General features: G+C 35.2%; 1 protein-coding gene across 1 annotated transcript in view; it reads right to left on the reverse strand.

Annotated features, from left to right (window-relative positions):
- Positions 1-3,732: 3,732 nt before the first annotated feature.
- The window catches only part of LOC145669678 (beta-mannosidase-like), an 85,117-nt gene continuing 62,281 nt past the window's right edge, over positions 3,733-26,568 (reverse strand). Inside the window, exons 7-14 of the mRNA XM_081737934.1 lie at positions 21,544-21,740; positions 16,866-17,056; positions 15,927-16,117; positions 11,918-12,201; positions 10,358-10,505; positions 8,461-8,666; positions 6,847-7,041; positions 3,733-4,086 (exon numbers count right to left, since the gene is read on the reverse strand). Of these exons, the coding sequence (XP_081594060.1) occupies positions 3,835-4,086; positions 6,847-7,041; positions 8,461-8,666; positions 10,358-10,505; positions 11,918-12,201; positions 15,927-16,117; positions 16,866-17,056; positions 21,544-21,740 (1,664 nt within the window). The 3' untranslated portion in view covers positions 3,733-3,834. The remainder of the gene's footprint in view (positions 4,087-6,846; positions 7,042-8,460; positions 8,667-10,357; positions 10,506-11,917; positions 12,202-15,926; positions 16,118-16,865; positions 17,057-21,543; positions 21,741-26,568) is intronic.

Consider the following 26,568-nt stretch of genomic DNA (forward strand, 5'->3'; position numbering starts at 1 on the left):
TTCTTATCAGGACCTGAATTTCCAAAATTTATCGAATTCCTATCATTATTTGAACCAGAACTCATTAAAGGCTCATTGAAAGTAACTTGCCTCTGATCTCGAAACGATTCGTCCAAACTCCCAATATTAACAAATCTACTGAAATTATATTCATCCGCAGGTGACTGCGAACTACCTCCACATTCTAAATTATTAGCTCTCATAGATGGTTGTCTAATATGAAAACTCCCTTGAGTTGGCGGAGTCAGTGACATATTCAACTGTCCAAAATCAGATCTAGTATCTGTTTCAAAATTGCCGCTTCTATCTACCGTTATCAATTCGGAATATTGCTCCGGAATATCAATACTGACATACTCCATCGTATCACACATAAGTAATATTATAGAACAATACAAGTATAAATAGAACATAAATAATATAATTATAATACATACAAAATACAATACTAACTACGAACACTACTGCGACCCAGACTTTTTTTTTTTTTTTTTTTACCAAATGGAAATAATCCTAATAATACCTTGCTTCACCTTAATTCAATTTATCAAACATACTAGTAATTTATAAATGAACAATAAGTTATAATTATCAATCACGAATTTAATTCTGAAATGCAAAAGCAAATGCAAAATTCCAAAAATAATTATGAGTTTAATAAGTATATCAAAAGTAATAACAATCGGACTTGAAATACTTACAACAACAAAATTAATAACGGACATGAAATACTTACAATACAAACCCAAAAAAATTTTAGAAAAGGACTTACTTACAATGCAAACCCAAAAATTTTAGAAATGGACTTGGGCTGTGTTCAAATTTGTAACGCCCCCATCCGTAGCCTAGCAGACAAGGTGGGAAAAACCAATCCAGCCTGGCCTCAGAAGGGGCTTTACACGAGCAAGCATCCGGATAGCTCAGGCTGTTGTTTCAATTCGGAAATCCAGAGGAATGATAGTTCATAAATTAACAGTAAATATATATATATAAACAAATAACAACACAACCAATTCAAGAATAAATGTTTATTACAAATAAATTACAATAATTAATTTGTCTTCTCGCTGCCAAGTCAAAATCTGGATTCAATAATAATTATTTTATTTCACAGTTTGAGAAAAGAAAAAATAAATTAATATAATTCCAAAGAATCGTTCGCTGAATCGTAAATCTTCAAATTGAATAATAAAGCAAATTCTCCAGTCAAGTCAGGAACCTCTAAAGTTTGACGCAAATATTCGAGGCCAGTCAAGGACCCCTCACACTTAACTCTAATATGAATACTCAAGGCCAGTCCAGGACCTCTCTTGTCTAGTACTAATATATTCCTTTCTTTAAAAATAAGAAATAAATTCGTACCTTTAATCGAGTGAAGATTTCCCTTTCTCTCAAACCGAAGAAAAAGTTTCATAAATTCTTATCATAAAAAGAAATTATTCTTATTAATTTGTCGCAATTTAGTTTGAAAATAGAAAATTCCCGACGAAAAACAACCGCAAACAACTTTGCTATACTCAATTGAATGCGTTCCAACATCGAAACATCTGAAACACAAACCGGTCAAACATACTCCAAACAGTACGAACAAGTCAAACGAAGTTGTCTTTTTTAAAGAAAAAAGAATCAAATTTTACTATCAATTCTTCAGAATTCAAAAACAGCATTAATAAGCCTTTCGGATTTTACTCTTTGAATCAAAAACATGAATTTCAAACCTGTAATAAACATAAGATGAATAGCACATTTCATAGGTTTCGGGTACAAATCCCTCCACCTTTGTTCCCCTGGATTTGCCGAGCTTATTCACGATAATTATTCCACTGAAAACCTAACCAAATGGAGCCAACAAGACAACCCACAGAATACACATAAAGACGTAGACAGACAATCTAATAGAAAAATTGAAAATTAACTCACCTCTGAAAATCCACGCTTTTACCTCAACTTTCTGTAGTTTCTCTGCCCTCAATCGTCTCGGACTCTCTTATCAAAACAAGAATATTCCACTGTAACGTGAGGTTATGCTCAGGATTCAATTTAAATGATCTCAATTCAATTAGAAACTCAATTGAGAAAATGGGACGTAGATCCACAATTTCCCACATTCACAAAATCGAGAAAAAATGCAGACACAATTACAATTACGTGATTCTGAATACTACTCATGCACCTTTCTGTAATTTGCTTGCTAATAGAAGCAGAGAGAACTAAACCAAGCCTCCCTTCCAACACTTTATCGAATTTCCAAGCAACACTATTTTCACTAATTTTTCAAAAATATGCAAATACACTAAATATTGCAGTAAATGAAATATCACTATAATCATAATCCTCACTTGTAATGGATATTCTTATTTCCTTCTATAACACACTCTTCTACAAACGAAGACTTCAATACAAGAAACGTGAACCAACACGAAACGTCCATTTAGATTCATAATCCATTCGAACAGCTTAATCCTTCCAGATGTTACCCGTTCATACTACACAGCCCAAGTCAGCTAGCCGAGGCCAGCTACTTACGGCCGCAAAGCCGTGACCATGCGCAGTCAACGACCAGCGCATAAGCCAAGACCTTGATATTTCTCGGTTACGAAAGGCAAAGGAAATCTTCTCACAAACATTATTTTTACATTTAATTCTTTCTCTCTTAATTTTTAAAAAAAATTCGCAGATGATTCTTTTATATAAGCTTATGTCTCTTGCTGTAACACATAATATTAAATACAATAATAGTAATTTTACCATTTTTCTTATCGAAGATTTTACATTTTTTATTTTTATAATTTCTTCTTTTTTTTTGTGACTTGTAACGGGCACGTTACACAACTCAGTGACATTTTTAAAATGTTTTCCGGAGTTGTAAATAAAGGTATTCTACATTTCTAAGCTTATAGATTCTCGTGTTTGTTTAAAGTCCATGAACTACTTTACGAAGAGTAATATGCGTTGTGGAATTATTAGTGACACTATCATAGTACGTAAGGTTTTGATGTTGATGTCGGTATTACCCCAACAACTTGTAGGTCTTCCCCATAGAGTTGGGGAAGACCGACACTCCATCGTGCATTTCAAATGTGACTCCACAGCCACACATTGTTTTTGTGTAACATGTATTGTAGCTGTCAACTAGCTGAAATAATATACTTAATCATGGGCTAAAATTCGTTTCTTTAATAATTCATTACAATCTTGTAGTAGCATTAATGTCCTTAGGGTGTCGGTATTGCGCCAAATGACCATAATGCCATTTATACTGTGGCAATTGGATATCTTAAACCGTTCCGGAGATATGGAAATCATTGGTAGAGATTGCGGGAAATGTTTCTTTGCCTCTATAACATTATATCAGCAACCTTTGACAGTTGTAATTAGGCATGTACGCTGGAGTTTATTTAGGGAGTTGTCCAATGCTGTTGCGAGGTATTGGACCGCAAGGGCTTCCCTTCCGTATGTCTCTGGTTACAATAAACTCTTTCAATTACAGAATTTCAAGCAGTGTCGCGAACTTTTCCAAAGTAATTTGATATTTTTATTAGAGCTCTTACTAAACAACCCTCAAGCAAGCAAACAATAGTATAAATAAAATGGAATTGCGAATAGAATTTCTTTATATGCCACAAAATACAATTTCAAATATTACCCAGCTGACCTTGACTTAGCTTATACCATGATCAAGAAATATTGTAGTATAATCTTATTACTACACTTATAAATAAATAAAAAACATTAAATTGCAAAGTTATTTTATTTCAATAATTGACATCACAGAAAATATACTGTACAAAATAAAATTCGTATGATTAGTCTCCATATCAAGGCCAAAATTACTTAAGGATATGCAGCCAAAAGAGATGTGACCTGAAGTTTCGATTGGAGTTCGTCTGCCGTAAGTTCATCCTTGGTATAGAACTGAACAGTTCTTTGTTCAGCGAAAAGAACAAAGCCATTGTCAGAGAATCTCCCTGGAAGTCCTTCTACTTCCAACCACACAAATGGTGCAATCGCATCTGTGCTCAACTCAATATCTAGTACGGTGGTATATGGCTCAACAGTGTCACTAGAGACTGATACTTGAGTTACCTAGTATGATAAATGATACTAAATTAGTTTTGTACAAGGACCTTCTATAACTAAATTGTTTCAGTCAAAATCTTCAGCTTGAGCTAGACAAAGCAATATCTGATTTAACTCTTGCACCGTTATATCTATCCTATCTACAGGTGATTTGTACACTTTACCCCATTCTTTTTTACGAAAAAAAAAGTACTAGAATAACAACCAAATTAATCTAATACCTTGAGCCTACAACTTACTGGCGACAAAACAGTTGCGCAAATATCTCCTCGCTGTTCCCTACAGTCAGCAACTTCACGGACACTAAACTGTTTTTTTCTTTTGTCACATCCTTGCTCACTGGCGACGGCAACAGAAAATTTGCCGGACACTTTATATCACAATTTGGTGTGATTGGACACAGTACGGTGGACTTCGAAAAACGTGCTAATGCTGAATTTAAGAAGGAAAAAGAAGTAAAAGAAGTAACTAGGTGCCTTCTATATACAATGAGAGATTGCTGAAGGGAAACTTTTGCACACTATGTAGTGATTTACGCAATTACCCATCGAAGTTCATTCAAATTTCTTATATATAACAGCGAAACACACTTCCCCTCACAATTTATTCTTCAAATTTATAAATGAATATTCTTGTAAACTCTTTTTATATAACGCTGGGCGTTTCTCTATTACTTAATTAATTTTTCATTGTCTTCGTCGCTAATTAACGACATATTAATTTCCATTGCAAACACCTCTTTTCAGGCGCTGCATACGGCACGAACTGTTGTACGAAACAACTTGTAGAAACATTATTTCTTTTTATCTCCTTGCTTGGTGACAACTCGGCAACTTTTCTGTCGCCGTAGCCACAGTAAGCGGACTCCCATAAGACTGAATACATTTAGCCAGGGCAACAAGATAGTTGCCCGACAGAAAGTTGCCAGTAAGGAATAGGCCCTAGTTTTCTACAACAATCAGTTAATTATATATCAATAGAAATTGCATTTAGATTTTTGGCTTACATCATTAATTATACAAACCTAAACTACCTCATTGAAACTACTTCCAATGACATGGATCAAGTATAAGTAGGTAAACTCGTTAAATATAGTACACACATATCTCTCTGAGGTAAATTGCACATAATGTTGAAATTTGATTTGATTTGATTATGAGTTTAGCATCCCTTTCAGCAGCAAATTTATATGAGACGAACCGATGACAACAACCTACAGCTTAACGTGGGAGCAGAATCACATGATCTCGGAAGCCGGAAATCACATCCACCGGCAATCGAACTCGAGTCTCCTACGCCAAAGATGCGTATGCTAACCGCTTATTCACGAGGGAGTTTAGTGTTGAAATATAACACAATAGTCCTATGTTTGAGAATATCGAATGACTTGGAAAAAACGTTGTCATTGAATGCCACGACAATTCATTGCGGAAACACAAAACATTACGGAAAAGTGTTTTCTGTAGATTATTGGCTTGCTCAGAAGTCGAATGAGTTGTCCTATATTTATTTTACCAACCCAAGAAATCCTCTAAATTTGTACCTTACGTTAAAATTGTGACAGATATTGTCTTTCAATACAATCGAATGTCAGCGTGTGTTGAAAAAAGACGAAAAATATGATTACTAAATTTCATGTTTTCTCTATGTGGTCAAGACCAGTCCACCATATATGTTACCGATAAATATCAAAGATCAGGTAGGAAAGAAATATGGCAAGACGCAGTAACAACAGCGAGTTCGGATAGTGTTTACAGAAGACGGATTTTTAGCAAACATAAAGAACTTTGGCAAAAGTTTATCGAAATAAATTGAAATTATGTTGAATAATAATGAAGTTAAACTTTCTGTTAACAAAGAAGTTTCATTATTATTATTATCACCTCACAAGTAAAGTGAGGATGAAAAGAAATCGAGATTTCCCAAATTTAAATGCTATGGACTAGAGGGAGAGAAGCTAGGAAAGAGAAAATTTTGAATGTCGCCGAAATACGTAGAACGGCAGTAATGAGGGTGAAACTGAATATCTTGCAAAGAGTGAAAGTAAGCCAATTAAGAAAGGCCTACCAACAATAAGAAACACAAACAATTCAGTATAACCTGTTTTCAACGGAAAGTTACTTTGTCATGTTGACAAACATTGTTTATGGTCTTTTATACTTCTTATGTTCTTCTTATGGTTTGTTGGTTAATTTTGGTTTGCTTATTTTCGCTGTTTGTAAGATATATAACTATAATTACATATAACAACAATTCAACGTTCTGAAATTTTCAGTTGAAGGACAGTATCTGGACATCTACTGATAAAACACTCTTTTTAGAAATCAATACCGTATTATTGTTAACTCATTAACATGTTTTAAACTTAACTCCTGATAAAAACACCCTTAAAAATCTAGTGGCACTATTATTAATTAACTTATTAATAAGTTTTAAAAGTTGAAAATACTACCTCTATCTTGACTACCATTGAATGTATGAGACTTTTGTATTAACAATATGTGTTAATACAAATACATATGCAGCCAATATGTTGGTCTTAATATGCAGCCAAATTAAGCAGATGGCCAAATTACAAGTGCCAAGCAAGCAACGTAAAGGGCTATGCTGTCTGAGTGATTCAGCCCTGTGCTGCAGAACACTTAAGTCACTAATTGTACGCTACTAAAATTAAATATCTAACGAATGTTTCCCCTATCTGATACCCAATCCCTTAAATGATAATCTCACATATAATTATGTGGAATATACAGGTATTGTTCTTACTTGGACGTTTGCCTTGCTTAATCCAACAGCATCTGCAAAACTGCTCAAGAAAAGAATGTTATCTGGGCTGACATCAGCGTTAGAAGCATCCGTTAACGTAACACGAATAAAGGCGCTTTCTTCAGTTGCATTGGCGTTACTCAAAAGGGTGGCCAAGTCGGATTCATAGACGCTTAAGGCACTCTCAGCTACAGCCTGAAACGAAGATTTAGTGCAAATGATACTAGTGTGTTGATTTTTCTTTCCATTTCAAAACTGGGATGTTTAAAATGTTGAAACATGAATACGAAATTCGTAAATATTTTGGCTAACTTAGTACAATTTAATTCAGTTTAACAAATAACTATACTGAAAATGATGATTTTTTTAACATTTATGTGAAGTTTTCAATAATTTTATATTATAGACTCGTCTTAGTTTCATCTCCCCACATGGGCGTAGCTACGGGGTGTCCCGAGTGGCCTATACACACCCAACGTTGTCTGTAGTTCTTCAATTCATTGAAATAACATTGTATGTCATTTTAATAGTTAATACCCAAATATATGATCATGTCAAAATGTTAAAGTGAGAAAGTTAGTAAGCTTTGTATACACCCATTTGAAAAGTTCAATTTTAAGTATCTTTAGCAAGCAGCATTTAGGCCAAATGTTGCTTGGAAATAAACATCCTGCATTTTGTATCCAAAATGTAAAAATACTTTTAAAATTACGAAATCGTGTTCAGGAAGGCGTGCTTCAACCATATAAACAAACCATTTTTACCACAATTTCTCAATACTTGTCAATTAAAGGGTTAATTACCTTTGTGTGCATACACATACGAAAAGTTAAGCTTGAATTACCTTTGTGTACATCCATATGAAAAGTTGTGTTTTAATTACTTTTGTATACATCTCTATGAAAAGGTAACTTTGATTACTTTCTGCACATCCATGTGAAAAGTTATGCTTTAATTAACTTTGTGCATACCCACATGAAAAGTTATACTTTAATTACCTTTGTACATACCCATATAAAAAGGTGTGCTTTAATTAACTTTGTGCACACCGATATGAAAATTTATACTTTAATTACCTTTGAGCACATTCATAGGAAAAGTTATGCTGTAATTACCTTTATGCACACAAATATGAAAAATTGCTTTAATTGCCTTTGTGCACATTGATATGAAAAGCTATGCTTCAATTACCTTTGTGCACACCCTTAAGAAAAGTTATGGTTTAATTACCTTTGTGCACCTCCATATGAAAAGTATGTTTATTTAACTACCTTTGTGAACACCCATATGAAGAGTTATGCTTAAATTATCTTTGTACACACCCATATGAAAAGATATGCTCACCAGAACCAGTTTCTGTATCATGTGGCTGAACCTTGCCCATTTTAGACCTACAGAACATCTTTGTATAATTTTTACAGTTGTTACAGTGTTTTCTTTCAAAGATTAAAATTTTAGTTATTGTCTCCCTTATAAACTACATCTACCCTTATTTTGTGTATGTTAAAACCCAGTCATTTTACGCATTTTCATGTATTCTGATTATTTCTAGGAACGAATTTATTGCGTAATACGAGGGATAGTTTCACTTAAATACTACCATAAAGCACTTACTTGTACTGTCTTTAACTCAATGTATGGAGGAATAAAGGAATCCCACGTGTATACTTCTACAGATAAAACAAGATCTTCCAATGTTGTCAGAAGATCCGATATTACGTAAACTACTAACTGATCACGATCCAGGAAAGGTGAAACCAATACAGGAGAATACATTCTGACAGCATAGTAGTGAAGCATTTTCCACCTGCCTCCCTGCTCTGAAAATACAGAAAATAATACATAAATAAGTGGTTTTCGTACCACATTCTCAAGCTAATCAACAAGCAGTGGTCGTGTTGATACCGCTCAATTTTAACACAGTCCAGTGGTCTCAGCTTAACTACCATTTGAGTGTGTTATTTCAACACTTAGGGACCCGTATTACGGTTAACACAGGCCTGTTGTTACCGGTTAGACACAGAGTCGGAATTAAGATATTTTTGAATAGATTTCCAAGATATCTAGATATTTTTGAATAGATTGCCAATTTAGTCCGCCATTTGATAGCTAAATCTAGCAATGTTCATGCACTAAAATGGTTTAACAATTAGGAGCGATAATGTTGGCCAATTCTACAACCTTAATTGCCCATTTCTAGCCATTTGTTCTTAGCAGTGGTTGAATCTCTTCTCAAATCGAATACGCGGTGGCTCAATGATTGCCGGTGGGTGTGGCCGAGCAGTCTGAGGCGTTAGAATGATGATCGTGAGGTGAAACCTATTGGGGGCTCGAGTCCCTCTGAAGAACAAAAGTGGAATTTTAACTGTCCTCGATGTTTCTGTGTTCGTGTCCGTGTTGAGTCCACTAGTCCCGAAAAGTGGTTGAAGTAGAGAATAAGTCATGGAAAAAGGTGGTAATGTATTTACCTATGGTGTATGGGGTTCTTGGTTCGATCCCAGCTCGCGCCAAGTAAACTTTATGGTGGACAAACATCGTGTGCGTGGGTTTTCTCGGGGTTCTCCCGTTTTCTCCCACTTTGTTCATCCTACCATTTCCTTCATTTCTCATCATCACCGTCTCCTTTAACCTAGCCGGCATATGCGTGGGACGTAAAACTTAAAAGGTTTTCTTCAGAAACCAAAATATCTACTAGAAGAATATAAATTGAAGCGAAGTGTAGCTTGGTAATTTTGTAATCCTTCTTCTTCCAGCAGTACTTACATTGCTACATCAGAGTTGGTATTTTACTTGTATAACCTCCACCAATGTGTCACGATCTCTTGCTAAATCGGATTTCCAGGAACTATTGTCTCCCCATTAGTTAGTTGTGTATAATTTGTTCCGAGTGTACTTTTAACTTGGACTGTGTAATTTTACTGCTGTACTAATATCAGTACTGCCTTCAATATGTAGTCAGCATTTCCGCAAAACTTGGAAGCAAAGAAAAGAGTTCAAGAAATTTTAGTATTTCTAGTCAATGAGAAAGCAAAACGTACTGTTATATATTTTCAATGTTGAAGTTAAAAGTGTTTGATTTGAAAATAAAATAGAATAGAAAGAATATTACAGTACATTTTAAGCTAGTACACTAAAGCTGAGAGATGTTTTGCTTATTTTCTTCTTGAATTCTATTTGCTACAAATTTAGCAACAATTTCAGGTAAGTTCAGTCATTTTTAGCTGGATTCTGAGAGTCATTCAACTACTTTTTAAAGGAATCTATTGGCAACACAGTTGCGTTGTGAGATATAAAAGACCCGTAAGTATAAACAAAACACTCAAATAGCTACACATAGGAACCTTGCTTTGTTAATGGGAACTATTACCAACCGTAAATTAACCCATAGCTTGAAATTTCGAAACTGATTTGAACATACGCTGTAGTCGAAATCAACAGTAGAGTAGCTATTTCGAATTTATCGACAGATAAAAGCTATTTATCACCGTAATAAGATTATAATTGAAATTACCTATGGAAGCCCAAGTAGGAGCCTGCCAAATGTCATCCAGCTGCCAATAAAGTGATCCCATGGTGTGACCTCGGCCGTCTTCCGTCAACTGTGATCTTCCTCGTCTATAGAATTCAGCCTCAGTCTTTGTTGCCATAGCTTGATTAATCTGGAAAATGGGGTAAAACACTTGTAGAAGTGATGTCACAGTCAATATACGTAACAGTGCTTAATCGAATATAACTAATGTAAATTACTCTGATATTTAGGTCTACGTAAAATCTATGATGAAACCTAGATTATCACTCTTCTGATTATACAGCTGTAGTTTCCAAACTGGAAAGTACTTTGCCTGAGAGAGTGAGAGGAGCGAGCAGAGGGGACACGAATTGCTGACAGAAATAAACTGTGAAATTATGAACAGAACTTCACTCCTAATGACGATTTACAATTTAACTTTAGCATACTTCAGAGATGCTAGATGATTAATATTTTATCTTTCCTATTTCTCGTTACAAAATTATAATAAATGAGGATAAAATGCTATTGCGGTACACAACATGGACTTCAAAAATTTATCAAGTAAGAAAAAAAATTATTATTCTTATTGAAGATTTCAGACTTTAATGGTGCATCGAAGATCACTGAAATCAGCAACACGTCAGGATAAAAAAAAGCCAGAACACCGCAAAAGGCATCACCGGCTGATCATCACCAACCGTAAATCGCCTGGTCTTTGAGAGCTGCCCTTCCCTGGTCCTCATAATGACCTCACCACTCTCTAAGACACTTAGTGCTTGAGTTTTATCCTCCTCTCTAGAATGCTCGGTCTCTGAGAGGTCCTACATACAGTCCTTGACCACAAGAGCCTTGAATCATGTTACCTTAGAACGCTCGGTCTTTGGGTTCCTATAATCTCACCGTATTTCTTCCATATATGTTTTTTGGAGGGCACTGCCCTCCCGGTGCTCTGAGAATGCTCCCCGGAGGAGAGCAAAATAATACATCTATAATATAATAATAAATAGAATACTACCGTGTGAAAATAACATGTGCCCCTCCGAATACTAAATGTGCTCCCCGAACATTTTTTCTGAAAGAAACGCTGGGAGTCACCAACAAACTACCAAATATCAAAGAAAAACTCAGCATTTGAGACTGTAGTTATTACGTCTGAGACTGTCAAAAGATGAGTCATGTATGAAGCAATAGATCGCATTGACCTGAACTAAATGATATGCTTGAGGGTAAATTCTGATGTGCAGTTTCCGAGAAAGTCAACAAAAACATTTTTTATTGTGTGAAAACGTAATTCATTCGTTTCTAATAGCAATCGATAATTTGTATTCCTCAGAACAGATTGTTTGTTTATTTCTGTACTATAGGGGCCTATATGTAAAAAACTACATTGTTAAATAGGAATTATATCTATTCTTATTTGTCTTGTTCTAACGATGAAAACATACATACTTGCAGCAGTACCGCGTACATACTGCTAACAGTGAACTCATGTTCTTAACACTAATGCAAACTTTTAATTGTACTTTGAAATTACTCTTTCATTTAGTTTCTCGTTATTACCTGTGTAAGATAAAGCATTGCCTTGAAGCCGTCCACTGTACGTAATTGGTCTTCTGTTAAGGGTGTGAAATGCTGTTGTATCTGAAGAATGAGCTCTGAATTGCCGTTAGGATGATGTTGCCGACTCTCAGTGAAATTGCTATAGTACGACCAATCTTCTTCAATCGAAACCTCGGCAATTGCTTGGAATGAAGGGAACGACTGGTATCCGAACTCAGAACCAAATCGTGCAAGAGGGAAAGTTCTCCAATCCCAACCATCAGATACGTAATTGTAGAAGTGCACTGAACAAAAACAAACAAACAAAAAGTAAGTTATAATAAAGTATCCTAAGATACGTGAATGATTGAGCGTAAATTCCGAAGGTCCACAATATTAAGAAAAATATTTGGGCGTAATAGTACCTTAAAACATCGGCTACAACCCTGCCACGAGACAGTAACTTCACTTCCAGATATGTTAGCCGTTATATATCCTTAAATACATCTACTGATATGTTTGTACCTTTTCAATATTCTTGGAAACCTACATTCTTCAATCACCATCTTTTATGCCATTAAAATATCGAAGAAACATTGGAACATTTAAACTGATCAGTATATAATAGGACTGAATTTTTTACCGGCTTCTCTTTTATTACTGGAAGGCATACGCTTATCAATTTATTGAAGCAGACATCCCATCGTTTCACCAGATTTTTTACGCCCCTTTCCCAAAAGTCTTGTAAATAATTTTACCATTTAAAGACCGCTTCGTGCAATTTCTCCGAGACAAAGAGAATTCCACGTAGGGCATGTTTCAGCGCGGTAAATACATGAAAGTCAAGGGGAAAACTTAGGGTTGTTGGATGAAAGAGTTAATGTTCTCAACCCATTCTGCGATGTTATCTATAATGGGTCTAGCAACGTGGAGACATCCATTGTTTTCCAGTAGGTGACACCATGTGGCAATAGTTCGCGCCACTTTTCTTGATTTCAGGTCTCATTTCGTTTTCAAAGATGTGTGAGTACAGAATAGCATTAACTTTCTCACCTTGTCGGTTGAAGCGAGTCGGTTGTCGGTCGAACTCGGAGTCGAGTCGGTTGTCGGTCGAACTCATAGAGACTTCTTTGTTGCACCTAACACTCTGGAGGCCACTTTCACCCACACCATTTTTTTCACTTTCACCCACATGCTACCACTTAGCGAAGCGTCTAAAATGTCTCGGTAGCATACGGCGTAGTCGCACTTGATTACAAGTCCCATAGGTTTCATCACAGTGAAACTATAATGGGATGTTCATGCTATTTGGCTAATTATATATTGATCATATCAAAGAGTAAAATATGAAAATGGTAAATATTTAATTATATCGTGATTTGTTACAGATGTGTTGAACGTAAATGTCTTTATTACAACGTTACGGGAGTAGTTCTTTGTTTTCTTATCAATATTTTAAAAAAATCAAACACATGCTAAAAAAAAATTGATCCATTTCTGATTCACTTGTCGACGGTGGCAATCCGTCTTTTCAGCCGCGACTTCCTGATGGGGTCCGTTCGAATCTTTGGGTGGGAACTATTCCGGAAAGAATCATCAGATGAGAAAATAATAACTTTCATTTCATCATAGAAATAGGGAAAGTACGAACTTCACGACGTCTGGGTAAACTTGAAATTTAAAAGTGGAAGTGGATAAATGTACAGTGAAATGAGATAATCAGGGCTTAAGTGAAGTGAGATTATCAGTAGGCTTAAATGAAGTGAGAAGATCAGGAAAAGGTGAGATAGTATCGGGAAATTACATAATATTCTCTTCAGGTGGCGTTAAGGCCAATAATGATGCTGCAATAGCAATGAAGAACAAAGTAGCAATAAGTGTAACCAAAGTGGGATTCTGCAGTGACCGTTTGATGTTTGTAGAACTAATTGCAAAATCAGTGGACATTGTAATAATACAATATACATGCCAACAACCAATCATGATAATAACGTAGTGGAAGTAATATATGATTAGGTTAGTGATACATTGCATCAGGAGGGAAGAGGTAAGGTCAACACCATAGTAATGGGAGACTTCAGCAGCGTGGTAGAAGACGGAGCTGCGAATATGTTGGTGGGACTATTTGGATTAGGTAGAAGAAATGCAAGGGATCAAATATTTATCGACTTCCTATAGGCAACATGATATGATGGTGACGAATATGTGGTTTAAGAAAACAAAAACCAAGCTGTATACGTGAAAAAGTCCAGAGATAAGAAACGCTATCAAATCGATTACATTCATGTCAAACAACGTTTCAGGAATAGTGTACGAGACGTGAAGATATACCGGAAGCAGACATTGATTCGGATCAAGATCTCCTGGTGGCAGAAGTGCAAACCTGGTTAAAGTCAATCAAGAAAAATGGGAGGAGAAATCAAAAATGAAACTTAGACCTACTAAGAAGTATGAATAGTAAAGTGAAAATTATGTGCAATGAGCGATATGGTAGGCAATGTAGAAAATATTTGAAGAAAAGATAAACAGATTCTAATTGGCACACTCCATAATTGGCAGGATGGAAAAAGCAAAGAGAAAATCATGGATAACTGAAGTGATGCTTAAGAAGATGGAGGAACGTAGAATGGCGAAAACCATGGACATCAAAGAATACAGAAGGTTTAATAATGAATTGGAGAAAAGAGACAGACACAGCCAAAGAAAAGTACATGGAGGAAGAAATAATATAACTTCAACGGTGCGCCAGATATGATCTGATGTATCAGAAAGCTCAAGAATTTTGAGAGAAAGCTAACAAAGGTATACACACATTTGGAATTAAAGATCAAGGTCATGTAGTCACTGACCATCAAAGAATCCTTATTATTTGGGAGGAATACAAAAAAGATCTGTATGATCAGAAGAATCGACCCAATCTCTTTCATCAGTTAGGACTTACGCCTGCCATTCTTGTATAAGTAAAGTAATAGCATACATAGCATGACAGTCAGCATACACAGTCAGTCTGATCTGCGTTTAAGGGAGTGTGGCCAAAGCGTCGTAGCTTGAGGATACCGTAAATCTTCTTCTCCGACCTTATTTGAACACTTTGCAGCATTGTGTGTTTCAGGAAAATAACGCGCGTTCTTATTTGCCAGGGTAACCCAGTACAGTTTACGCTTTCTTAAGATGGAATGCTAGGTCTTCGGACCTAAAGTCTATCGAGTGTACGTGGAAGATGGTGGGTGGCTCCAAGCAGTCAATCAGTCTCCACCAATGACCATAACCAACCTACGCAAAGATATAATACGAGCGTAGATACCACACCACTATACATCGAGCATAAATACTATCAGCTTTTTACTTGAACAGCTGTTTCCGTGGCCGTTCGGAATGGTCACACTTACTAGGTGGACGGTTTTTAACACCTTGTATTAATACTAGAGATTCTCATGGACGGCATGTTAGAATTACTACCATTTACTTTGTATCCTCTACTTGGGTCAAGTTCGTAAATTCCTATCGGGTACTGAATGGGTTTCCATTAGCGTTCAATGTGATAAACATTGATGTCAGGTAACATTTAATGCATCACCAGATGCAACCTAACATTTAATACATCGCCAGATGCAACATGCACCTACTTGAGAAACGGACATTGAAGTTTTCACCCAATAACGCTGTATCACATATTTTGGAATGTGCTGAGCTACCAGTTGAATCAAATGCTACCTGGAACATGATTGACATATACTGAAAGTCTCGTTTCTCATTGCCCAAGTTATGACACTATTATGCCGATAAACTGGTTTTTGAGTGGAACGCCGATTTTTTGCGGAGTCACTAAAATGTGCCATACGGCATTATTCGGTGGAATGCTTCAATTCGTGAAACTGTTTTGAGCATAAAAACTTGTATTTTCTTGCCTATGGGTTTTCAGTATTTTTTGGTATTCTTATGATTTCTTTTGGGCATTTTAAATATAATATATCTGCTAGCACTATACATGTTTATATACATATTTGTAAATTTGGGAAAAGAACCTTACCATCGCCATAACGAGGGTCCGAAGGATTGACAGCAACATATCCTTCCTGCTCAGACTCTAATCCGTTGGTGGGACTCGATGTCACAAAACTCCGTGATTGGTCCTCTTGAAGGACAATAGTTCGAATCGTGTCAATATATAACTTAATGTAATCTGCTTTATATAAATCAAAATTGCTTGAAGTTCCGTACCTATAAAGAAGATCAAAGGAAATTGATTTGTGTTAATACAAGAAATCATATATTTTTGATTAGACAGTACAGTGGGGTTTAAAAGTTTCTAATTGAAACTTAAAAATAATGTAACGGATCACAGTAAATTTCCCTTTACTGGCCTGAGGCGGTGTGTATATTATTAAAGATATGCAGATAAGTTTATTACATTATTCAAGAATAGTAAAGTTAACTAGTTTTGTTACCAATATTATTACTTAAGTTCATTTTAAACTTTCAAAGTAAGCTATGCGTAAGTATGGGATTTCTTATAAAATAAATTTGTCTGTCCATCCGGGGAGTCAGGTATCAGAGCAACAGATACAGGTAAAATCAGAAAGAATGTAGACGAAGTCTTTCAACCGATATTCTTTCAAGTATTGTGGCTAATATGAGTATGAACTTCATTGGTCCATATGAATTTATATAGGCAGGATCCTAATCCGGCTTCGGAAAGAGCTATACGCATCAAGATTTCCACTCTTTATGATGGTTTGATCTCAATATAAAATTGTATATATCATAACAAGTGTCTACAAGATAATTCAAGAACCTTCTTTGATATATAGATATGTGACGTTGTCAAAATCTAGGACAAAATTTCGTTTGATTAGTAATAGATTCAATATCGATGCGATTACTTAAGTTCATTTTTATTGTACATTCGAAGTACAATTTCACTTCGCAGGTATGAGATATAGGGTCTATAGAAATTATTATAACTTACCAATTATCACGCAAAGCCGATTCATTTTCATTATTGCCAGCCCAAAGACCAATACTTGCATGATGTTGTAGACGCCGAACCTGGTGAAGCACTTCCCGTGACACGCTGGCCAGAAACTCGTCTGTCGCTTGATACATCGAACAGGCGAACATGAAGTCTTGCCAAATTATTATTCCGTATTTGTCTGCCAGCTGGAAATTGAAAGGAAAAACGTTGATTGGCATATGTAATGAAGTACATTTCTGCCAGAAGGCATGCTCTAGCTTATTTATCTTTCGTAGTCAGACGTGGGAGTCAGTAAAACAATGGTTATGTAGACAGTTTGCTTCTCTATCAAATTAAGAGTATATCAAAAGAATATATTAATTAAGGAGATGAAATGGATTTGTAAATGAAGAACTAATGTTAGGAATATTGTAAAAGAACTAAGCCATCATGGCTTCGTTATACAAATGTTTACTTGCTTATGTCAGTTAACCCTTTATACTCTTATCCCGGCTGTTCGTCCACTTTTGTGTCACTATGTTCCCGACACTGCAACTTGCTATCGTTTGCACTACGAAGACATACCTCGGACGACTTGTGAAAAAATATAGTACATTTATTTTATTTTTCCATAATATCTTGCGTAAGGGAGCTAAAACCCCAAAATCCCCTTTGCGTACACCATTGATAATAGACTAAGAAGGGGGCGCGGTGGCTCAGTGGTAGAGCGTTCACCTCCGGTGCTTGGGGTCCCTGGTTCGATCCCAGCTCGCGCCGTGTGGACTTTGTGGTGGACAAACACCGTGCTCGTGGGTTTTCTCGGGGTTCTCCCGTTTCCTCCCACTTTGTTCATTCCACCATTTCACTCATCTCTCATCATCACCGTCTCCTTTAGCCTCACCGGCATAACCGTGGGACGTAAAACTTAAAGATTTCATTTTCAATAGACTAAGAAATACTAACTCTAAGCCTAATTAGGCATTGTTTCTGCCGTTGGATGCATTGACTGGTATAAACTGTTTCACAATGCATTCTACTTCGCCCATTAAATTCTAAAATTTCACAAAACAACTGGGTGGAACCACTATCTACTGATGATTTTGGAAATATTTGCAAACCAGTTCTTTGCAATTTATTTTATATATCTAAAGGTTGATAATTTATGGAGCAATATGCAGGGACGCTGACTTCAGGAGTCGATCACCTCAAGAAGTGCTCAATTCCAACACAGGAAAAGAAGAAGAGAAAATAAAATGAAAAGAAGAAAGACCCAGTTGAGAATGCTCCAATAGCAGGCTTTATACCAACTATTCTATGTACTATATTATTTATTCATTAAACAAATCTTGTAATATATCTATCCATTTATAACTTCCTTAAATACTAGATTTTTCCACGTTTTGTTTCAGAGTTCTGTTAAAACATTTTACGATATGTTGTTTTACGACCACATGCTCAAAATGGAGGGTTTAAAATTGAAAAGTTCGCAAAATATCATCTCTCTATGACTTAAAGTTCCCGAGATTTTGCTCCTTAAATCTCCTGATATCCGAGCTTTTTGGCCAATATCTCCAGAATGGTGGCCACCGTTTACTATTTGGTTCCAAAATGTTTACCATCCTCTTAGGTATTGATCGATATCAATATCATCTCTCTATGACTTACGGTTCCCGACATATGCCTCCTCAACTCTCCCGAAAGCACACATTTTTGGCCAATATCTCGGGAACGTTAAAAGTGACGCGAAAATTCCATCACTTTCTCACACGGGAAGATCCCACAAGTTGTCGCTCAAATACTATTGCCACACAGAACATCTGATAGAGCATCATGAGAAACGCAAATGAGCAAAATTTAAGATGCTCTGGACCAGAAGGATGGGAGCTACCGGGCTTCAAAATGTGAATATCCAAAAAATTATATCATGGAATTATGTACGTTTAAAGTAAATATCTTGAAAACCGTCAAAGCAATCAAAACAAAAGTTACACAATATAATGAGAACAGAATGTCCTATCGAAAACCATAAACAGTGTTGCCATAGGTGAAGCAGTGTTGCCAACTCAGCATAAAATATTTTGTTTGAAATAGCACAATATACAAGTGTGCATAGATTTAAAGTGCACTATTATCACTAAACATAACAGTGAAGTGTAGTGGAACAGTGTTGCACACTGTTGGAGCTACGTGTGCTGAAAATGTACAATGGAAAAGTCTGATATGCGACAACAAATGGTAATAAAGAAATCTGGGTCTCACACTATGAATTTAGTTCAAATGCATACCAAAATGTCAGCAGTGTTACAAAATATTGACGCGTTTAAAAAATGAAATTGAGTGATGCCATTTTCAGTCTTGTCCCAGCTCCGAAGCTATATTAGACGGGACCTATAGTGTAAAGTGGAATCCGAACCACTATGAAAGAGAAAGATAACAATGAAATGTAAGGTGAAAAGTGCAACAAAAACATATAAAACGTGGGATTGGAACCCGCGAGCCCTAATATGTCGGTTGTCTAGCCTTCTAGACCACACGGCTATCCGTGCCGACTAAAAATGAAATGAGGTAGTAATAAAATAATTATATTTCCAATGTGAATAATGGTAATATTACAGTGTACATGTACAATAACATAATCATATGATGTGTGAAAGGGGAAGCAAAAGAATATGTCACTAAACACGAAAGACATAAACCAAGTAAGTACTCTTCCAAATATTGATAAGATAATGTGGAGAACCAGTTTACAGAATTAGAAAACACGTGTTTCTTTTCTCGCGTGTATTGTTTTGTTTTCGCGAGTTGTCTGGTTATTCACCGGGGCTACAGAAGTATAATGCAAAACCCTCACTCTTTTTCTAATGCATTCCTTTATTACCATCAGTCGCCACGTATCAGACTTCTCCATTGAACATTTTCAGCATACGTAGCTTCAACAGTATACAACAATGTACCACTACACTCCATTGTTATGTTTAGTGATAATAGTGAATTTTAAATCTGTACACGGTGCTATTTCAAATAAAATATTTTATGCTCAGTTGACAATACTGCTTTACCTATGGCAACACTGTTTGTGGTTTTCGATAGGATATTTTGTTCTCATTATATTGTGTAACTTTTGTTTTGATTGCTTTAACGGTTTCCAAGATATTTACTTTAAACTTACATAATTCAATTATATATTTTTTGTATATTAAAATTTTGAAGCCCCGCAGCTCCTATCGTTCTTGTCCATAGCACCTTAAATTTTGCCTATTTTCATTTCTCTTGATGCTCTATCAGATGTACTAGGTGGCAATAATATTTGAGCGACAACTTGTGGGATCTTCCCGTATCAGATAGTTTTTGATGCTTTATCGAATGGAAGGTTCAAAATTTAAAAAAATGCAAATAACAGACACATACATACACACACACACACACACATACACACACACACACACATATATATATATATATATATATATATATATATATATATATATATATATATATATATATATATATATATATAGAGAGAGAGAGAGAGAGAGAGAGAGAGACAGAGAGACAGAGACAGAGAGAGAGAATTCAGTAACCAACATTTTAAGTTCGTTGAAAAGAAGGAAATGTTAATATTTCGACGTATTTTTTAAATAATTGTGTGGTCCAATTTTTAAGGATGGGGGTATCAAGTTTGGGCAATGACTTTAACAGAAATGACAACACGCAAAATTTCTGAATTGTGGAACTGAGGATCAAAAGTGGCAAGAATCCTTTTCATTGTAATTTTTTCTCGGGTAGGCGGCGATTTCTTTTTAAATTAGAAACTGAATGAGCGTTTCTCCATGCTATTTTCAGCTAAAAATTTTCGCACTTCTTACCTGCAAAACACCATGACGCAAAGAAAATTGAAGAATAATGCTAACATGCATCTTGTCCACAAGCAAACTGTGCTGCACATTTTCATTAAATACTCGACTGTTCGACCGAACACTTTCTTTATGAATGAAAATTAGAAATTCCTCAGACTTTCAATTTTTGAACCAAAGACAAGCCATTCATTTCAATTTGCTGCGCTTGTATACATTAACACTATAGAAAAACGTGACCTTAAATTTTGTTCTATGTATTTAACTAACTTCATTTGCTTTCATTTCTTTGAAAAACTGTAAATCCAAAGATTAGCGTTCAGAATGACAAATCAAGAACTACGGTTAAGGGATTAAAATCATAGAACCTCTCTGCTTATCCCCCATGCTCTCATAGCAGATGGTTTTTCACCGTGGAAAAAAAATCATTCAAAAATACATAACACTGCATTTTAAGAGGATCAATCAAAATTTTCCGTGACAAGACCCTAGACCCTGCTGCTAAGTCTGATGGTATTCCATATGCCAGTCCCCGCAGTTGAATACTGTGAATTAGAATACCCGTACTGACTTTCAAAACCTGACGCCCCTCGGAGTGAGTCTTCGTAGAATTATACAATGCCTATGTTGTACAGCACATAATTTAATCAATTTGTATTGAACGTTCTAAATTTACAAAAGCAAGCTAATTGAATAACTGCATTAAATTTGTTTAGTAAATTAAAACGTGCTTTGTAAATAAATCGTCCAAGCAGACAGTAAAAAAGAAAAAATAATCAAATATTTGTAATCATTAATTAACGGATCCATTAAACATAATTAGAGTTTTACATACTTACATCATAAAAGTCCTCAAGTTCATATATTCCACCGCCCCAAACACGCAACATATTCATATGTGCTTCTTTCGCTGATCTGAGGAGATCGTCGAGATATTCATAGGTTAGACGTTCAGGGAGCACGTGAGCAGGGATCCAGTTGGCACCTTTAGCAAAGAATGGCTGGCCGTTTACTCGGAAATAGAAAGATAGCCCCACTATAATGTAAGGATAAAAATATTTTAAATTAAGAATCCGCCAATATATAAGAATCTGTTATGTATTATCAAGTTTCAATGGTAATCAACAAGTGAAGACCAAAAATAGTAATTTATTTATCAATAGTAACAAATTGTAATCGTCTGATGGAGGATGGCTTACATAAAAGTGGCCAGGAGTGATAATCCCGCATACCGGCCGAAAGAGTAGAGAAATGTGAATATTGGGTTACTTGCATGTCGCAAGAAATGATGCAAGTGGATTTCTGCACACGACACCGCCTGAGGTTGTTCACAGGTGATGCTACGGATAGTGTAGGTTATCTTATGCTACAGTTCGGTCAGGGTATTCGAGCGTTATTCGCATATACCTTCAGCTATGAGCTAATCACCAAAAATTAGAATCAGACGAGCACAAATCCGGGCAATGAAGAAGGGGCTTACTGTGCGACCTTCTGTAAACAGTTCGTCGATCTAAGCCAGCGATTGGTTTGATGCGTATCATATAGCTTGATCTTGTTATAAGTAGGAGTATAATCTTGTTTGTGATATCGTTAAACTGTTGCAACCGGTATCTTCAGCTTCCGGACACATGTTACTCGTATGGATTCAGTTTCAGAGATTCAACACACGTTGACACGTTGTTCATGACACATTGACTTGCAGGGATAGCTTCCAAATATACTTTTGCGGGCTTCGTGTTATCCGCTGCTGAATATCACGCACGACGTCCGGTGTTCCGACAATATTTTGTATCTGTCTACTCACATTCGCCACAGACCCAGTTTGACGCCATTTTTGCACCAGATTCTGAACACAGCGTTTTGCTAGTGGTTTTCTTTCTGACAATAAAAGTTTCTTGCGTGTTTTTAATCGGCCCCGTTCGTACATGTATTCCACTGTCTGAATTCGCTGCTGCACGTGAAACAACACCACTTTCTCGACGCGACTTCTTTACTACCAAAACTGAACAGGCAAGAAATTCCAGCTAAACAATTGCACATCTGGAGATACGCCGGTGCTACATTGCACCTTTAAACAGAAACAAAAAAGCTCACAAGATGCTAAACAACTGTGCATTGGACGACACACAACGTCAGAGAGAATTACTCAAAGTTACACACATTATTTACTCGTCTCTGGCATTACCCGGCCGGGCTACTTTTACGTCAGCCACTTTGTATTGGATTATTCATTTAAAATAAAAGAAAACGAAGTGAAATTTTTTGGTTAAGGGTATTGATAACTGCCTCATCTTTGCTTTTTAGTACATTACTTCTTCAGATTAAGGATATTGATAACTGCGTCATCTTTGCTTTCTAGTCCATTAATTCTTCAGATTAAAGATATTGATAACTGCGTCCATTAGTTTAAATGGAAACTTTTTCTAATAAGGAACGATTTTAATGGCTTGGTTGTATTAATTTAATCTTCAAATCTGGTTAAATTTTCCTTGCTTCGTCAATAATTCATATACGTTACAGGTAAATATAATATTAGTTAAATTAAATTTTATTTACAAATATTAAAATTTAATTCAGAGAATTTAATTTTCCAAAGCGAAAGACATTTAGATCAATTTGAAGAAGAAATTGCTAATATCAACCACTAACATGTCAATTCATTTCAAAGGAAAGTGGAAAATACTTTCCCATACAAATCAATGGACTAAAAGAACTAATATGGCGAAGGCACTTTACATCTTTAACGTTCCATGATTATGTCTTTTACACTGAAGAAGACGCGAATGATTAATGACAGTGAATAACAATGGAAGAATCCATTAAATGAGAACGGGACAAGGTACGGAGGAACCTCGAATAAACCCACGGACATAATAAATAAACACGCATTGGGAGCGAACCAGAACCACTCATATCAGAGCTCTATCACTTAAAAAAAAGGAAAATACTTTTTCTCTCTCTCTCTTTAATGTTCTCTTTCTTACACTTCTGACTACTACTAAAGATTCAACCATATCATGATCATAGAAATATTAAGGAAACTTTAAGACGCTCAGTGTCTTGAGAAGGACTCGAAACCCCAATGGTTTTTGCCTAACGATTGCCTCAGACCATTCGACTACCCCACTCACACCGAGTTCCACTAAGCCAACCACCATTCCCCACCAGTCATAAAGTATCTCCACTAAACTAGGCAATAAATTTAACTTGGTTTTTAATCTCAAATGCACATAGTTCTTCTTTAATGACAATAAAAGAATTATAACAAATATAACACGGTGTTATACAAGAACAAACTAAAAGATTTATCAGTGGTTGAAAAACAAAATGATATTACAAAATACATGTCAGTAGTTGTTGGCGAAGTTTCAGATCAAAACTGGGGGTGGTAAACACAATAGAATCCTTTTGTATTCATAACAGTGAAGCACCAGCGGGGCGCCCGGAGACAATAGGTAGAGAGTATAGTGCTATAGAAATACACTATTGTTTAAATGACATATGATGACAGATAATGGTTGTTGTACTATTGTATGTATAATAGTGACATAAAAGAGAATAATAAAAGATGTCAAAGTTGAAAAGATAAATGATTTTTAAAAAAACCTTGGAAACTTGTTAAACAATGCTAGCTTGTTATAAAGAATAATAAAAGAGAAACCTTGGGAAAAATTAATGAACAAGGGTGTTTTGTTATAAAGAATAATAAAAGAGAAACCTTACAGCTGTACGTAAAGAATAATAAAAGAGAAACCTTGGGAAAATCAATGAACAATGCTAGCTTGTTATAAAGAATAATAGAAGTATACAATACTTTGCAGGTGTATGTAAAGAATAATAAAAGAGAAACCTTGGGAAAATCAATGAACAATGCTAGATTGTTATAAAGAATAATAGAAGTATACAATACTTTGCAGGTGTATGAAAAGAATAATAAAAGAGAAACCTTGGGAAAATTGAAGAACAAGGGTATAAAGAATAATAAAAGAAACCTTGCAGGTGTATGTAAAGAGAAACCTTGCAGCTGTATGCGTTAAAGAATAATAATTTAGGTGCTGAACAATAGCGGATTGTTATAAAAAGACTTTTTAACCTGGCGGCGGCGGAAAGGCGGACGCGGCGCGGGAAGGTGCGGGGGCGCGAACGGTTGGGCGCGGATGGTAATAAAGTTGAAAATGAAGTAAAAGAGAGGACCTTGAACGTATATATGAAAAGAATTTTGGGATTTTTTTTTTGTTAGTGCAAAGAAAAGTTTTTATGTTTTTTGTATTGTGTTATTAACATGCTTAAATATTGTTTTGAAAAGGAATAGGTGACTTGTATGAACTTGATGGTATTAGAGGACGCCATCTTGTTTGTTGTAACTGTTTAAATACGAGAGTTTTGGAAAATGTCGTATGTATTTTAGCTATGGCTGCTATACAGAAAGAAGATTTTGTGTACGCGGATGAAGAGACGTTGTTTTCTCCGCCATCTGTGGAGCATAACCCGAATACCGAGAATAGCATTTTATCGGTAAACAGCAGAGCAGAGTCTCCAGACAGTGTAAAAACTATTTATTTATCATCTTCGGATGATGATGATGATAATAATATTGATAATGAAGAAGATGAAGAATTTGTGGGAGGATCACCATCCTTACTATCGAGGACATCAAGGTTTTGGAGGTTGAATTGCCGCTGCAGTAATTATAAAGTGGACATGAAGTGTATTGTGAAAGCGATTAAAGAGTGGGAAACAGATAAAATGTTAATTTGTAGCGGATGTTATGAAAGTGTTAACAATCAAATGGGCGATGAATGTTTATTCATGAGTGATGAAGAATTGATGGAACGTGCCATATCAACTTTAATAGATATAGAAGTTGAAGAACTGTTTTATACATATGCCAAATCGCATATAATAGGCATATGTACTCAAGAATTGTTTTATGAATTATACTATGATTTGGTTGAAGAAAGGGATGAGACATTTTTAAGTGATGTAATTGAAATTTTTAGAATGAAAGACAGAAAACATGTGTGAACTGAACTACAGATGAAAAGTGAACCTTATGTTTGTGTTTGTGTAAAGACAGAAAAAAGTGAAAGAAAGAATTAAATGTACTTAAGAATTGTTTTATGAACTATACTATGATTTGGTTGAAGAAAGGGATAAGACATTTTTAAGTGATGTAATTGAAATTTTTAGAATGAAAGACAGAAAACATGTGTGAACTGAACTACAGATGAAAAGTGAACCTTATGTTTGTGTAAAGACAGAAAAAAGTGAAAGAAAGAATTAAATTTTAAACTTTTAATTATATATGTATACATATTACGTATTTTGAAAATAATTTTTTGTGTATCGTATAGTGAACAACATATAACTGCATACTTATGTTTTAATAATAATATTTTTTGTGAACAATGTTTATTTTATTATGATATTGGAATTTTTTCTGTAGAATATTTATCCAATGATATAACTTTGAATGATTTATTTGAAGAACATGATAATGAAATTTTAAGTATAAACTTTACACGCGAAACGCGTGAACATCGAATTTGATGTTACGTTTTTTTGTTAGAAAACAAGATGCAACCTTTTATTGTAAAGGTGTAGAAAAATCACTTGAATTAAAAATATTTTATAACATTAATTATATTGTATACAAAGAAGAAATAATAATTATTATTATTTTATGTATTGAATGAAAATAACATCAAGTTTTTTTTTGTTAATGTAATTTTATTGTATTGTATTGTGATGAAAATATAAAGAAATAAACTTATGCATTATAATAATTTTTCTTGTTTTTCTTTTTAAAATGGTTAATGAAATAAATAATTAGAAAAATTTGAAAATGATTGCAAGTAACATTT

Source organism: Thermobia domestica, chromosome 14, assembly GCF_964235325.1.
Source record: "Thermobia domestica chromosome 14, izTheDome1.hap1.1, whole genome shotgun sequence".
NCBI lineage: Eukaryota > Metazoa > Arthropoda > Insecta > Zygentoma > Lepismatidae > Thermobia > Thermobia domestica.